Consider the following 14,761-nt stretch of genomic DNA (forward strand, 5'->3'; position numbering starts at 1 on the left):
CTCTCTACCACTGAACTACATCCCAGGCACTTTTAATTTCTTGTTTTGAGATAGGGTCTCAGTATCTCAAACTTGAGGATGGCGTCAAACTTGCAGTCCTCCTGCTTCAGCCTCATGAACCACTGGGATTACAGGTGAGGCACTGGGATTGCAAGTTTGCACCATTGCATGGATCCTGTTGATTATATTGTCTACCACCCGATTTATTTTATTCTTCCCTCCAGTCTTCCTTTTTTAGTTGTTTTTCTTGGGCTAATTTAAAACAAGTATCAGGCATCATTTTACATATTAGATCGAAACAAAAATAATAATTTGTTATAACTTAAAATTTAGTTCATATTAGGATTATCACATTTATTTCGGTGTCTTTTGTAGTAGTTTTGAAGACATATATTTGTTTAATAAACCAGGTTATTATTCTGTCCACTGCTCATAATTCCCTATTTTGCCTTTTTTTTTTTTTTTTTTGTACTAAGGAGTAAACCCAGGAGTGCTTATATACTGAGCCACATCTCCAGCCTGTTTTGGGATAAGGTCTTACTAAGTTGCTTAGAGCCTAGCTAAGTAGCTGAGGTGGCCTTGAATTTGGTGATTCTTTTGCCTCAGCCTCTGGAGTTGCTGGAATTATAGGCGTCTGCCACCACATCTGGCACTAATTTTTTTCTTATAATATTGATAAGTTTTTCTCTGTGCTGTAAATTTTCTGTAAACTGGAAACTTTGGATAAATTTAGAGGTTTGAATAATTGGGGTGGAGGGGAGCAGATGGACTATGTCCATTTGAATCACTTAAGGAGATAATTGTCAGAGTGCCTTACTTAGAGTGGAGACACAAGTGATCAGTTTGTGCACATGTTAGCCTAATTTATTTGTTATAAATGTATCTGGTATATTTCTCCTAAATCTTTTAACATCTACTAATGCCTAGATCCATTATTTCATTGCAAATGATCATCTTCTGTATTTCATCTAAACTGTTAGCTGGAATTTTTCAAATATAAATGTACTTTTCCTCAATGATTTGGTTATCCTGAAGTACATTTCATGTAAGGAAGACAAAATAAGTGCTTAGTTTCTTACCTTTTTCCCACGTTTTATAATAGATTCTAAACCTAGCTCACTGAGGCTTTTTATTTTATTTTATTTTTTTTGAGTACTATTATGAACACATGAATTTTTAAGACTGGAAGCTAGGACGCTATTCAGTTATTTGTAATTGTTCCAAATGTTCCTTTTAGAAACCACAATATGGGTATTCAGTGATTTGATAGTCTCCACAAGACTACCCTCATTTAGACCAGCTAGGTCCTCATGATCAACCTCATGTTGGAGAATTCCTCAGGTTGGAGAATTACAGTTAATATGAAACAGCTCACAGAATTTAGGAAAACACTACTTAAAATTAAAAGTTTTGCCAGGTGTGATGGCACACACCTATAATCCCAATAGCTCAGGAGGCTAAGGCAGGAGGATTGCAGGTTCAAGGCCAGCCTCAGCAATTTAGCAAGGTCCTAAGCAATTTAGCAAGACCCTGTCACAAAATCAAACATAAAAAGGGGTGGGGATGTGACTCAGTGATTAAGCACCCAGTAACCAGTGATTCAATCCCCAATAACCTTCCCCCCCCCAAATTATTATAACAAAAGAGTAGAAGTTAAAGACAGGTGAAGTAAGATATGCAGAGGGCAGAATCTGGAAGGAGTCCAAACTGAGACCTTCTGGTTATCTTTTCTATTGGAGTCACAAATAGTGTAACCTCCTTGCCCTAGTGTGTGACACTGTGCTAATTACAAAAATTTCACCTGAGTCTTTGTCCAGAGTTTTTATTCAGGCTTAGTTATATAATGTATACTTGCCTGAACTTAGCCCCATCTGGACTTCCAACTAATGTCTTCAGTCTCCAGTTCCTATGGTAGTCAGAAAGCTGTTGTACTGTTGGGTAGCTTGAAGCCTCCAGGCAAACAAGGAATCCTATCAGACAGGACATCCCAAGGACCTAGAGATTACCTCACTGTTACCAAAGGCAAAGGATATATTCTGTTTAGGGTAAGGTTAAATCTTACTTATACTAAATTCTGTGGATATTTTTAGCTCAATGGTTGTCCCCCCTCCAAGTGGACAAATGGAAAATATATATTATGAAAGGAGAAATTCTTTGCTTATACTAATATTTCCAAAATATTTTACAGTTTTTAATCTTTATCATAGTGTATATATATATATATATAAATAAATCGGGTCAATGTGTGGGTGTACCAAAACTGGAACAATGCTACTCTTGAGCCTGTCACATGTGCCATGTGGACTGTGCACTGTCCAGTTCTAAAGAATGGCACTCACTCCATAGTCTATGGAATGACACCCTTGTTGCCAGGCAGCACACAACTCCATGACCATACAAGGCCACCCAAGCCACTCTTTTGGTGCTTCGTGACAGTCTTATTAATTCATTAGAACTGGGCATGATAGCACATGCCTGTAATCCCAGCATCTCAGGAAGTTAAAGCAAGAAGATTCACAAGTTCAAGGCCAGCTTCAGCAATTAACAAGACTATAAGCAACTTAGGAAGACACTGTTTTAAAATAATAAATAATAAAAGACTGGGGGGCTGAGGTTGTGGCTCAGCGGTAGAGCCCTCGCCTAGCACATATGAGGCCCTGGGTTCAATCCTCAGCACTACATAAAAATAAATAAATAAAGATATTGTGTCCAACTACAAAATAAATGACTGGGTATGTAGCTCAGTGTTAACCATCCCTGTTCAATCCTCAGCACCAAATAAAGGCTGGGGGGACTTACAATACTTAATGAGATATGACAATGTTATCATAAATGATTATCAGTTTTGAGGAGATAGGAATGGCCAATAGAAACAACTACCCTTTATTGTTTGTTCTCTTTCCTTTCCCCTTTCCATACAAGTAAGAACCAGTTATTTCTGTGATCACTCTTGAATCTACCATCTGTTTAAAAAAAAAACCAAAAAACAAAAACCAGGAAATTGGTCCTGTTGCTATTGTTGCTGTCACTTGCATTTGCCATTATTGTTGCAGATGTGTTGGGTTTACGGGACCTTCAGTTCTTGACTGTGAGATGCCTGGTAGTAACTGATACTTGTGAAGCTCTTGTGAATGGCTGCTGGTGCTCAAGTTTTAGAGCAGGAGTTTGCATACTTTCTCTGTGAAGGACCAGATAAGTATTTTAGGCTTCGCTGGCCAACAGGCAAAACTGAGGCTGAATAATGAGGGGAAAAAACCTGCTCTGTCCCATTTGTTTGGGATGGTCCATGCTTTTTGCTCAGTTGTCAGTAGTTGGAGACTTTTCCCTGAGGAGGATGGACCTGGCAATCTGTGATTCTAGGATTCTGCAGTTTGGATATGATTTTGAGTGTATCTCCCAAAAGCTCAACTGTTGGAGGCTTGGTCCTCAGTATGGTGTGTTTAAGGAGATGGAACCTTTAAGTTGTGGACTAGCGGTAGGCAATTGGGGATGCTACCCCTGGGAAAGATTAAGATAGTTCTTAGTATCGTCTTGAGATATAATAAATGTGACTCCTCCTCTTGCTCTGGCTTCCTGTCCTTCTATTTAATCTCTCCGGTCACATTGTGTGCCAGCCACCATGAGGCCTTTAGCAGAGCCAAGCTGATGCCAGTGTCATGCCCTCTTCTTTATAAAGTAACCAGCCTCAAGTATTTCTTTATAGTAACAGAAAATGGACTACTGTTTTACTTTTTGCCCAGAGGCTTCCAGATACGGAATCACCCTTCTCTTCTTCCGAAAAGCCTGGTGTGAGGCCAGGTGGCCTATTGGGTCTTCCACTTGGGGGCTCAAATTCTAGTCTTTGCTACCTTTCAGTTGCTGACAGTAGCAGTGGAGTCACTTATGTGTAGGTGGTGTCAGTGTATGCCCTGGAGAGCAGTAGGTAGCACTGGGAGTAGGATGCAAAGGGGAGACCTTGGTCAGTTTCACCCTCAACCCCATTCTCTAGGGTTCCTTATTATTGTTATCATCATCATCATCATTATTATTGAAGTACTAGGGATTGAACCTAGGGTGTCCATTACATGGTAGACAATCATTCTACCTCTGAGCCACATCCCAGTCCTTGTATATTTCTTTCTTCTTTTTCTTTTCTTCCTTTTTTTAAAAAAAATTTTTTTGTGTGACACTGGGCATCAAACCCAGGGTCTTATGCATGCCAGATAAAGTACTCTATCACTGAGCTGTATTCCAATCCCTCTGTTATTTCTTTTGATAATGATGGCTTAGTGTATACATTCTAGAGAATCTCCCAGAATTTCACATTTTCAGGACGACCAATTAATAATAATTTTAGTCTCTCATGCCAAGAATCACTTCTTGATTATGGACCCATGGAAATCTTATTTTTTCAGAACTCGGGTCCATTTCATTTCTTGATGATGACTTACAGTCAGACTGTACCTTGTCATATTTCCAAGTGTCATGCCATCCCACTCCTACTTAATGTTAGAAGGTTTTTTAATTTTGCTTTAGAAAAATTGGTATTTAAAAATGATTGAGGGATAAAATTGGGGACAAAAAGGATTTCTAAAGGAACAGAAAATTGCTAAGGCATAGAATGTAATATATCTCGTGTAAGGAATTATAATATAGTACATTTATGTTGTTTTCTTCATCTTGATTTAGCCAATGGATTTTGGCCCATAGTTCTTACTATGTGACTTTGGGGAAATAACTGAATTTCTTTGAGCTGCAATTTTGTCTTTTGAATAATGAATAAGACTAATCGTTCTCACAGCAATAGTTGTGAAGCAGCCATATACTCCATGTAGTCTTTCCTTCACGATTCTAATTTGTGGTCGCTATTGCTATGCCAGCAATATCATTATGTCTAAAGAAAAAAAGACAGTAAAGTAGAAGGTACATATTTTGGACTTTATTTTTTTTTGTACTTAAAAATAAATGTCTTTAAATAACGTTTCCTGAGAGTAGATGTTTATATGTGTATACACGGAAAATTTTTGTGTTTCTAACTATTAGACTTTACAAAAGTAGGAAGTTTTACTAATGTTTACAAAACTAAAAAATGCCTACTGCATACTAGGTTCTCAAGTGTTGTTTTATTGAACGAATATAGCAAACTCTCCTGAGTTCAAGCCCCTAGATTTTTTTTTTTTTTAGTGAGAGAGAGAGAGAGAAATTTTTTTTTTTAATATTTATTTTTTAGTTTTCGGCAGACACAACATCTTTGTTTTTTGTATGTGGTGCTGAGGATCGAACCCGGGCCGCACACATGCCAGGCGAGCGCGCTACCGCTTGAGCCACATCCCCAGCCCAAGCCCCTAGATTTTTTATTTACTAAGTTTCTGCCCTTAGGCGGGTTGAATAACTTCTGAATCTTTTTCCTCATCTGCAAATGGAAACAGAAATAATGCCTTGTGTATATGAGGTAATGCATATAAAACTATTCATTGTAGTGACTGGTATATAATGAATAACAAGTGTTAACAATGATTATTAATTTTATATGCTATGTACTTAGGTATGTGGAATAAATAAAGAGCATTTGTGGATGTGAAAATCATGAATCTTACATTGACTGACAGAATTACAGTGCAGGTAGACCCTTGGAGAAGTGGTACCTGATCTTACCATGCACTTCTGTTTTTCTTGTGCTTTTCTTGTGAGGTCTTTGATAGTAGCTAGCAGTTAATGAGTATGTAAAAGTGAAGATTTACATGGGAGCTTCTGATTAAAGCTGCCAGATTTTATAGGCTGTAAACAATGGATAAATACATGGGATGTTGTATCAGAGTAGGTCAGGAGTTGCAGTGATACTATTGTTAAAATCTCTTAGGATCTGTAAGAAATGAGCTGAAGGACAAATGCCTGGCACTTGTGTATATAAAATCTGAGTACATTAGTTGAGTTTTTCTTAGGCATTATGTGTCTTACATGTGTTTATGCATGCATAATCTTGCCTAATCTTTAAGCTGGTCCTATAAGATGAGTTATTCTAGTGATTGAGGTTTATAGTAGTTTAGGGACTGTGTTATCTTGTTCACTGCTACATTTCATGTCTAGCTAGTGTCTGGCACATAATGATCTGTAAATGAACAACAAATTCATTACTAGTCAAAGATATCATGCAGCTATAAAATTGTGAAGTATTCTTGGCAAGCATTTAAAAATACAGCGCTGGGCTGGGTATGGTGGCTATATGCCTGTAATCCCATAACTTGGTAGGCTGAGGCAGAAGGATCATACATTCAATGCCAGCCTCAGAAACTTAGCAGGACCCCTTCTCAAAATCAAAAATAAAAAGGGCTGGGGATGTGGCTCAATGATTAAGCACTCCTGGGCTCAATCACCAGTACTAGAATTAGCACTGGTACTACATATTACTACTACTACTAATAATAATAATACAGCACTAGCAAGGATATAGTGGCCGTGTTTCTGGTTTACTGGTATATTGGGTGAGGAGTACAAATTGTTAAAGAGATACACTTTAGTAGCATACAAAATTGAAATATTGGAATGATTTTTGAAATATTAGAATGATTTTTGTATACAACCAGACTAAAACCAGGGAGCAAGTGAGAAAATAAGCTATGGTGAATTCACAAGTCGAAATGCTTTTTCAGCCTTTATTAATGTTGATGATTATGAAGCATTTGTAATAATGCAAAACACGATTAAATGAAGAAAAAGTAATTACATGAGCCAGAATAAACATAATAATACTGCGGTGTGAAGTCCTGAAAATTTTTAAGATTTTTGTTATGGTTGTTGTACAGGGATCAAACCTTGCACATGCCAAGCAAACCTCTGAGCTAATGCCCAGCCCTGTTTTGTTTTGTTTTGTTTTCTTTTTTGAGACAGGTCTTGCTAAATTGCTTAGGCTGACTTGGAATCTTCCTTCTGCCTCCCAAGTAATTTGGATTACAGGAATCTGCCACTGTGCCTGGAATTTTAGCAATTTAAAGTGTTTTTCTTTCACACACTTAATGGTCTATAGGAATTACTGGGGAACCGTGTTCATCTTAAACTCAGGAACCCAGCTCTGTACTTGAAAGCTCTGCCAACCACTTGTCAATTTAATTTCTTGGCTTCCTAGTTACATTCTTTCTTTTATTAAAAGATTTGGTACGACTCTATATTATGATAGAAAATAAATTTTAGTCTCTCTTAGGTAGAACTGTATTATGTGTTTATGTCAGCCCAAACCCTGGGGGCTGTATTTGTAGAGTCCCTACATTACCCATAAATAGTAATGGCAGACAACATGTGATGGTGATGGATGAGGTAGAGCCTTACTGTTGTCATAGAGATGATGATATTCTGAAATCTAAAGATTTTCCTTAAAGAACAAACTGAAGAAATCCTGGAGTAGATGTCACACACATGCTTACTAGGGATGTAGAATAAGTCTTTGCTAGTGTTGGATTATTCATTTATTTTATTATAAAGTATAAGAGCCAGTACCAAGGAATGCATAGTTTTTTGATGTGTATGCAAGCACATATAGAGTACCTAGCACAGCTAATGAAGTGATTAGTTCCATATGAAAGAAAATGTGAGTGAGGGTAGGATGGGAAGAAAGGATGATAATAGGGGAGGGAGAATTCTAAGCAGGAAGTAGTAGTGCCCTCAAAAAGGCTGAGACTTTTAGCAACTGTTTTATTATGGGGTTTTAAGCAGTCTGGTATTTAGGATTGAAAAAGTTGGGAACTGATGGAAGGAAGAGGGTGGGAAATTGGGGGGGGGAGAGTAAGAAGCCATATTGTTTGTTGGCTTGGATGTTATCCTAATGGTTAAAGGCAAGAAACAGCAGTTTGCCCAGATTTGAATAATAACAAGAGTCATAACCAGTGTCACTAACTCCTTAATTCTTAGTTTCCTTAGCATAAAATGATGATGCTTATCTATATTACAGGACTTTTTTTATTGTGAGGATCAAGTGAAAACATTTCCTTTAAGAAATCATATAGTCTACTAGGCAGTAGTAAACATTAACAAAATGATACCTGGTACCATACAAATCAATATAATTTTGAGATTTAAATAGCAGAAAAACTTGATTTTGCCTAGCATTTAGTATGATCTCTTTGAAGGCCATGTGGAAGATGGTAGACTAGGGATTGAGATATGGAGCAGGTTGAGAAGCTGTTGGAAAATATTAGATTTGACTAGACAGATTTGCTGATGTTTCTATGTCAGAGTTAGGGTGACGTGATGATAATTGTAGATTTGATCAACAGAGAGAAATGAAAAGCCAGAGTACAGGGAACAGAGAAAATAAGGAGTACAGTTTTAGAAGTAACAATATTGAAGAAATGTATATAGAAAACTAATTTAGATTTGTTGAGTTTAGAGGGGTTAGATGGATAATTGTAAAATGGAGAGAAGTAGGCTCAGTCAGCAGTCAACCATGGTGGTATCTATAGCTGTGAGTAAGTGAGCTTTAAAAAGGTCTGAGATCTTATTCAAACATCATTGAGTTGGCTTAGTTGGCCAAACACCATTCTCTCATGAAAATTTTTCTTTCATATCCTTGTAATAGCCCTCTAATGATGGTGAACTATATTAATTATCTAAGTAAGAAATTATCATACTCTGGCTCTTTAAAACAACATGAATGTGTTATTGCACAGATTCTGGGCATGGTGTGGTTGGATCATCTGCTTCAAGGTCTCTCACAAAACTATCATCAAGGTTCTATCCAGGTCTGCTGTCCTGTGAGGTTGAACCTGGAAAGGATCTGCTTACAGGCTCTTGTAGTTTTGTCAAGATCGGTTCCTTGAGGATTGTCAGACTGAGGTTCTTAGCTTCTTGCTGGCTGTTGAGCAGAGGTCACCTTGAGTTTCTTACCAAGTGTAACTGTCCATATGGCCACTTACTTAACGAAGCTGGCAAGGAGAGAGCCAACTGATAAAATGGAAGTTATAATCTTAAGTAACAGTCACAGACAGACATGACATCCTATCACTTTTGCTGTTTTTATTGAATAGAACTAGATTAGAGGTGCAGCCTACACTTGGTCAGGAAAAAATTTTACTCTAGTAGATACCAGGAAGTAAGTGTAAGTGGCACAGATAATTGGTGCTGTCTTGAAAGGTTGTCTATGATAGGTATTTTGATTCCTTTTTATAAAAGAGGAAACTGAAAACAGTTAAGTAACTTGACCTGGTTGCAGATCCAGGCCCAAACTCAAGCTGTCTGACTCCACAGCCTGGACACTCTACCATTATACTTTTATGACTGAGAAATTACTGTAGCAACAACAATTTGGAAGAATTCATTGCTGACTTGTTTGTCTTTGAATGGAGTGATGTGCATCATGGTCATGGTTGTGGTTTCAGTGAATATGCAGGTAGGAAAAAGGACTAAGTAGAGAATACTTTTAACAAAAGATAATTTTTAAAGGGAAAAAGAGAAAAGGACCATATGTTGTTATATATTGACTTGTTTCTATATTAACTCAATTTTTTATTTTCCAGTTCTCTGAGTTTAACCAGTAATGCCATTCAGTTGCCAATATCAAGCAAAGGAAACATAAGCCAGTTTTAATCTGCTTAAGAAGAGTGGTAGTACTTTTCCCAGTGCCTGTTGGTAAGTCACTGTTCTTACCTTCAGTTTTTTATATAATATATTTAAAACAATGATTTTGGAAACCCTAGTTTAAGCTTTATTTGCTTTTTTCTGCTGATAATTTTACTCTAAGGTTCTTGCAGAAAGAGCCTGTTTGGGACGGGGGAGTGCCTACATATTTCTGAGAAATTATTTATAGTTGTATTTAAACATCTTAATTATTCTATAGTATTATTCCCTCCCATTTGATAAAACTACTAGATCTTGAAATCTGTTTCTTTTATACATGGGGAAGCTTTATTTTATAAATGAGGTAACTTGGACAAGTTAATGTCAGAGTTTTTTAAGTATTGTGGTTTCCAGACCTGTGCTCTTTGTACTGTTGCAGAAAATGACATAATGGTTAAGGCCAGAAGGTTTTTTGTTTGGTTTGGTTTTGGTTTTTCATTTTTAGTTTTTGGGGTCCAGAATTTCTTGGAGTATTTTCAGCTCAGTGTGAAGGTGGAACACAGATTAAGAGGCAGCTGGTGGACAGAATAGGGACTTATTTTCCCTAACCTGCTAGTAATGGCTATTCCTATTCATTATTAACTTTAACCTAAAGTCTAATCTATTTTTAATTGTTTTAAGGGAGAAGTACTAGTGGGAGAAGGACTTTTGGGGATGTTTGTCTAGATATTTTCTTTGTCTTCTCCCTTCTCCTTCTCTCCCCTCCCCTCCTTTTCTCCTTTCCTTCCTGGCAATTTAACTCAGGTCCTCATACATGGTAGGCAAGTGTTCTAGCATCCCTAGCCCCATCTGTTTTTATTTTGATACAGGGTCTTGGCTTAATTTGCCCAGGCTAGCCTGTAACTTGAGATACGCCAGCCGTAAGCCCCTGGAGTGGCTGGAATTATAAGTGTGCACCACCCTGCTTGGGTGAATATCTTATTCTTAATGTAGAAAACAGTGTAAAATGTATATGTCAACGTTTTTCTAACTTTTACCCTATTTTTTTCCCAAAAACAAGCTTTTTCAAGGTAGAACAGTTATGCTTTCCTTTTCACTAATCTCACATTGTTTATTTTTAAGCATAGAATTTACTGAATTGTCCAAGTAATCATTGTAGACGTGAAAACATATTTTGATTTTTATTTAAATAGTAAGACTATGCTGTGTCTTAATGATTAAAGTATTTGTACTTGTGTTTGTAAAATGGATCACTGTTCTTTGTTTCTTTTAGAAACCATATCAGAGGGTGAGGTGCAAGCTCACAGAATCCGGAGAAATCATCATGAAGTTATATGTGTTTCTGGTTAATACTGGAACTACTCTAACATTTGATACTGAACTCACAGTACAAACGTGAGTTCTATTTCATTTATTCTTTTCAGTTTTGCATTTTGGTTTGTATGCAAATAGTTAAAAACTTTTCATTTTGAGAAATCCATTTTTTTAAATAAGTAGCAAGATAGTAAGTCTTATGAAATCTTTCACCTGAACATATTATATATATATAATTGTCATTCTCTGAAATGCTAAATTCTTTAAAATCACATTTTGTTCTATTTACATGAATATAATATTCACAATAAACAAACTTGACCACAACCAATCTGATTTCAAACTGATGCTATCTTTATAAGTACTTTTAACCAGTTTCACAGGACATTAAGAGAATTATTGTTAGCTTTGTAAAGGATTTTGTGTCAGTGTTGAAAGAACAAAAAGGTCATTGGTTTTTATTCCCCTGTGAATAAAGTTGATAGGTCTGTTTTAGAGAGAATAAAGTAAGTTTTAAAATTTGTTGTCAAATCAGTGTGGTTCCTGTGTAATCATTTTCCAACTTTGCAGCGGTTTCAGATATTTGACTGAATGCCCTCCAATGCTTACCAAAAAATGGGGAGAGTTTTCGGAGCAGGAAGAATATATTCTGAGGCCAAATCAGGAAGGAAACAGAAGTAGTAAAGATTTCCAAACCTGCTTATATTTCTGTAAGGGCCATAATAGCAAAGACTTGATTGCAATGAAGAATAAATGAATCTGCTACTGAAGTTGCTTGTTTTTCTTTCTTTCTTTTGAGCCGGGGTCACACTCAGTGTGCTGTCCAAGCTGGCCTTGAACTCCTGGGCATATGCAGTCTTCTAGTCCCAGCCTACCAAGTTGCTGAGACTACAAACTCCCCATACATGACTGATACAGAAATCATTATAAGTTGTTTGATCAATAATAATCTTTGCTTTATATAGGGTTATATATAGGGTTTATGTTATTTTCTTTCTTTTTCTTTTTGCCATATGATTTATTTTTATTTTTTTTAGTCATACGTGACAGAATGTATTTTGACATATAATACATACATGGAATGTACATACATCAATCATAATGTCTATTCTATTCTGCTGCCCTTCCTATCCCCCCTACTCCTTCCCTCCTCTCCCATCATTTCTCTCTATCCAATCTAATGTGACACACTTCTTTTTTTCCACAACATCATATATATATATTCTGTATAACAATGAGGTTCTGCTTCCATCTTCCGTGCAACTCCCCTTCTCCCTCTTTTTCCCTCCCACCTCTCTTCCCTATTTAGTGGTAGTCTTCTTCTCATGCTCTTCCTCCCTATCCCATTTTGAGTCACCCCCCTTATATCAGAGAAGACATTCGGCATTTGTTTTTTATGGATTGGCTAACTTCACTTAGCATAATCTGCTCTAATGCCATCCATTTCCCTGCAAATGCCATGATCTTGTTATTTTTTAGTGCTGAGTAATATTCCATTGTGTGTAAATGCCACATTTTTTAATCCATTCATCTATTGAAGGGCATCTAGGTTGGTTCCACATTCTAGCTATTGTGAATTGTGCTGCTATAAACATTTATGTGGCTGTGTCCCTGTAGTATGCTCTTTTTAGGTCTTTTGGGTATAGTCCGAGAAGGGGAATAGCTGGGTCAAATGGTGGTTCCATTCTCAGCTTTCCAAGGAATCTCCATACTGCTTTCCAAATTGGCTGCACCAATTTGCAGTCCCACCAGCAATGTATGAGTGTACCTTTTTCCCCGCTGGCGAGGATGCCAGCACTTATTGTTGTTTGACTTCATAATGGCTGCCATTCTTACTGGAGTGAGATGGTATCTTATAGTAGTTTTAATGGGTTTATGTTATTTTCAAATAGATAAGACTTTTTATTAAATGCAGCTGTACCGTATTTAATAATTATTAATTATTATTTGAAAGAAAATAATTATTTGAAAGAAAGAAAGGAAATTGAAAGAAAATAATTATTTGAAAAAAGAAAGGAATTTTTTTTATGGTTTAGGCTTCATTTAGTTTATGTAATGTGATATGAAGATTTTAACACAACTCTTGGGTTTAGAGGAATTTAATAGAACTGATGCCAATTTGAGCATATTCCTATGTTTATACAGCTCCCTGTTATAGGAAATAATGTGGTTACTACTTGTAGTTCTTAGACTTACTTTTTGTTAAGACAAAATGGATGATTTATTCACTTAACATCAACCAATTGATTTTGGAGTCCAGTTCAAGAAATTGGTAAACATGAATTTTAACTACTGTTTTTTGGGGAAAGTTTTTAAATGAAATTCATTAATCTAGTGTGTGTGTGTGTGTGTGTATACACACTATGAAGTCATACTTAAATGATAAAATCATTCAGTAAATATAATTTTTTTTTTTTTCATGGAAGTGTGGCAGACCTTAAACATGCCATTCAAAGCAAATACAAGATTGCTATTCAGCATCAGGTACTTGTGGTCAATGGAGGAGAATGCATGGCTGCAGATCGAAGAGTATGCACCTACAGCGCTGGGACGGTAGGTATCCAAGGCCCTTTTGTACCAGGATAGTCCACCTTCACATCAGAAAGGAAGCTGGGACGCATTATTGAAAAGTAAGGTTTATTTGCTTCATTTATTGAGGGTGGTGTGCAAGTTCCCTATATGTAACATTTTATGCATTTTTTTAAACATAGGACACAAATCCAATTTTTCTTTTTAACAAAGAAATGATCTTATGTGACCGTGCACCTGCTATTCCTAAAACGACCTTTTCAACAGAAAATGACATGGAAATAAAAGTTGAAGAGTCTCTTATGATGCCTGCAGTTTTTCATACTGTTGCTTCAAGGACACAACTTGCAGTGGTAAGATATAAACAAGTACAAAGATTTTTAAACAAGTACGAAGATTTAACTGATGGCTATTTAGACTGAAGGCTTTTAGGAACAGAGTTTCTAAATTAGATGGCAAGCATGCAAAATACCAAAGTTTTATGAAAACGTATTTTGTGGTTAATCTATTTGTTAATTTTCAGGCCCCTAGTCAGTCACTAGTTAATGTACATGAGAATGAGTGTATAAGCTGTCTGAAATTGATTTGGCCAACTTCTCTCCTGGGTAATAATGATATACAGATAATTGTTATTGAATATTTATCTTTGTTTAATTTTGTTTGTTTTGTTTTTGATGATAGTGAGCACTAAGGATTGAACCTAGGGCCTTGTTCATGTTAGGCAAGCACTTTACTACTGGGCCACATTCTCAGCTCCTCTTTTGAACATTCTTTAATTGATGAAGTACCTATGTTAAAATAGACATAGATAGAACTCATCAAATAATTCTAAAAATGCAATGATTTTTGTTCCTTTTTTCGGGTGTTGGGGTATGTACTGGGGATTAAAGCCAGGGATACATTATTGCTGAGCTACATCCCCAGCCCTTTTATTTTATTTTGAGACAGGGTCTCACTGAGTTGCTGAGGCTAGCCTTGGACTTGTGATCCATTTGCCTCGGCCTCCCAAGTTGCTGGATTACAGGCATGTGTCACCATAGTCTGATAAAATTATAATTCTTTTTTCACTTTTCATGTTTAGTGTCCAGAGAAACGATATTCTTTCCATTATATACCTTTTATACTGCTACTTGCAAGTTTCTAGAGAGTATTTACCAGACATTGATTTTCCTTTTTAATTTGATATTTACCTTCAGTGAAGTTATTTATTCCAAACTGTTAGTCATATTTTGCTTTCAGATATGAAAAAAATGCTTTAAAACTAATGAAATAACAGTACTACCTTTTGTAAAAATAAACTGGTAACATTTACTAGATGTTTGCTTTAGTTAGTAAAACTGATAGAAACTTGTGGTAATGTAGTATATGCATTTGTGAAATGACCTCATTTCCA

At 36.3% G+C, this 14,761-nt stretch overlaps 1 protein-coding gene across 5 annotated transcripts in view; it reads left to right on the forward strand.

Annotated features, from left to right (window-relative positions):
* Rb1cc1 (RB1 inducible coiled-coil 1) overlaps nucleotides 1-14,761 on the forward strand; it is a 73,337-nt gene that overhangs the window by 16,935 nt on the left and 41,641 nt on the right. For all 5 annotated transcript variants that reach the window (XM_071602368.1, XM_027932780.2, XM_027932781.2 and 2 more), the window contains exons 2-5: nucleotides 9,486-9,597; nucleotides 10,799-10,920; nucleotides 13,266-13,392; nucleotides 13,551-13,721. In XM_071602368.1, the coding sequence (XP_071458469.1) occupies nucleotides 10,850-10,920; nucleotides 13,266-13,392; nucleotides 13,551-13,721 (369 nt within the window). In that variant the 5' untranslated portion in view covers nucleotides 9,486-9,597; nucleotides 10,799-10,849. The remainder of the gene's footprint in view (nucleotides 1-9,485; nucleotides 9,598-10,798; nucleotides 10,921-13,265; nucleotides 13,393-13,550; nucleotides 13,722-14,761) is intronic.

This window comes from Marmota flaviventris, chromosome 15 (genome assembly GCF_047511675.1).
Source record: "Marmota flaviventris isolate mMarFla1 chromosome 15, mMarFla1.hap1, whole genome shotgun sequence".
In the NCBI taxonomy this organism is placed as follows: Eukaryota; Metazoa; Chordata; class Mammalia; order Rodentia; family Sciuridae; genus Marmota; species Marmota flaviventris.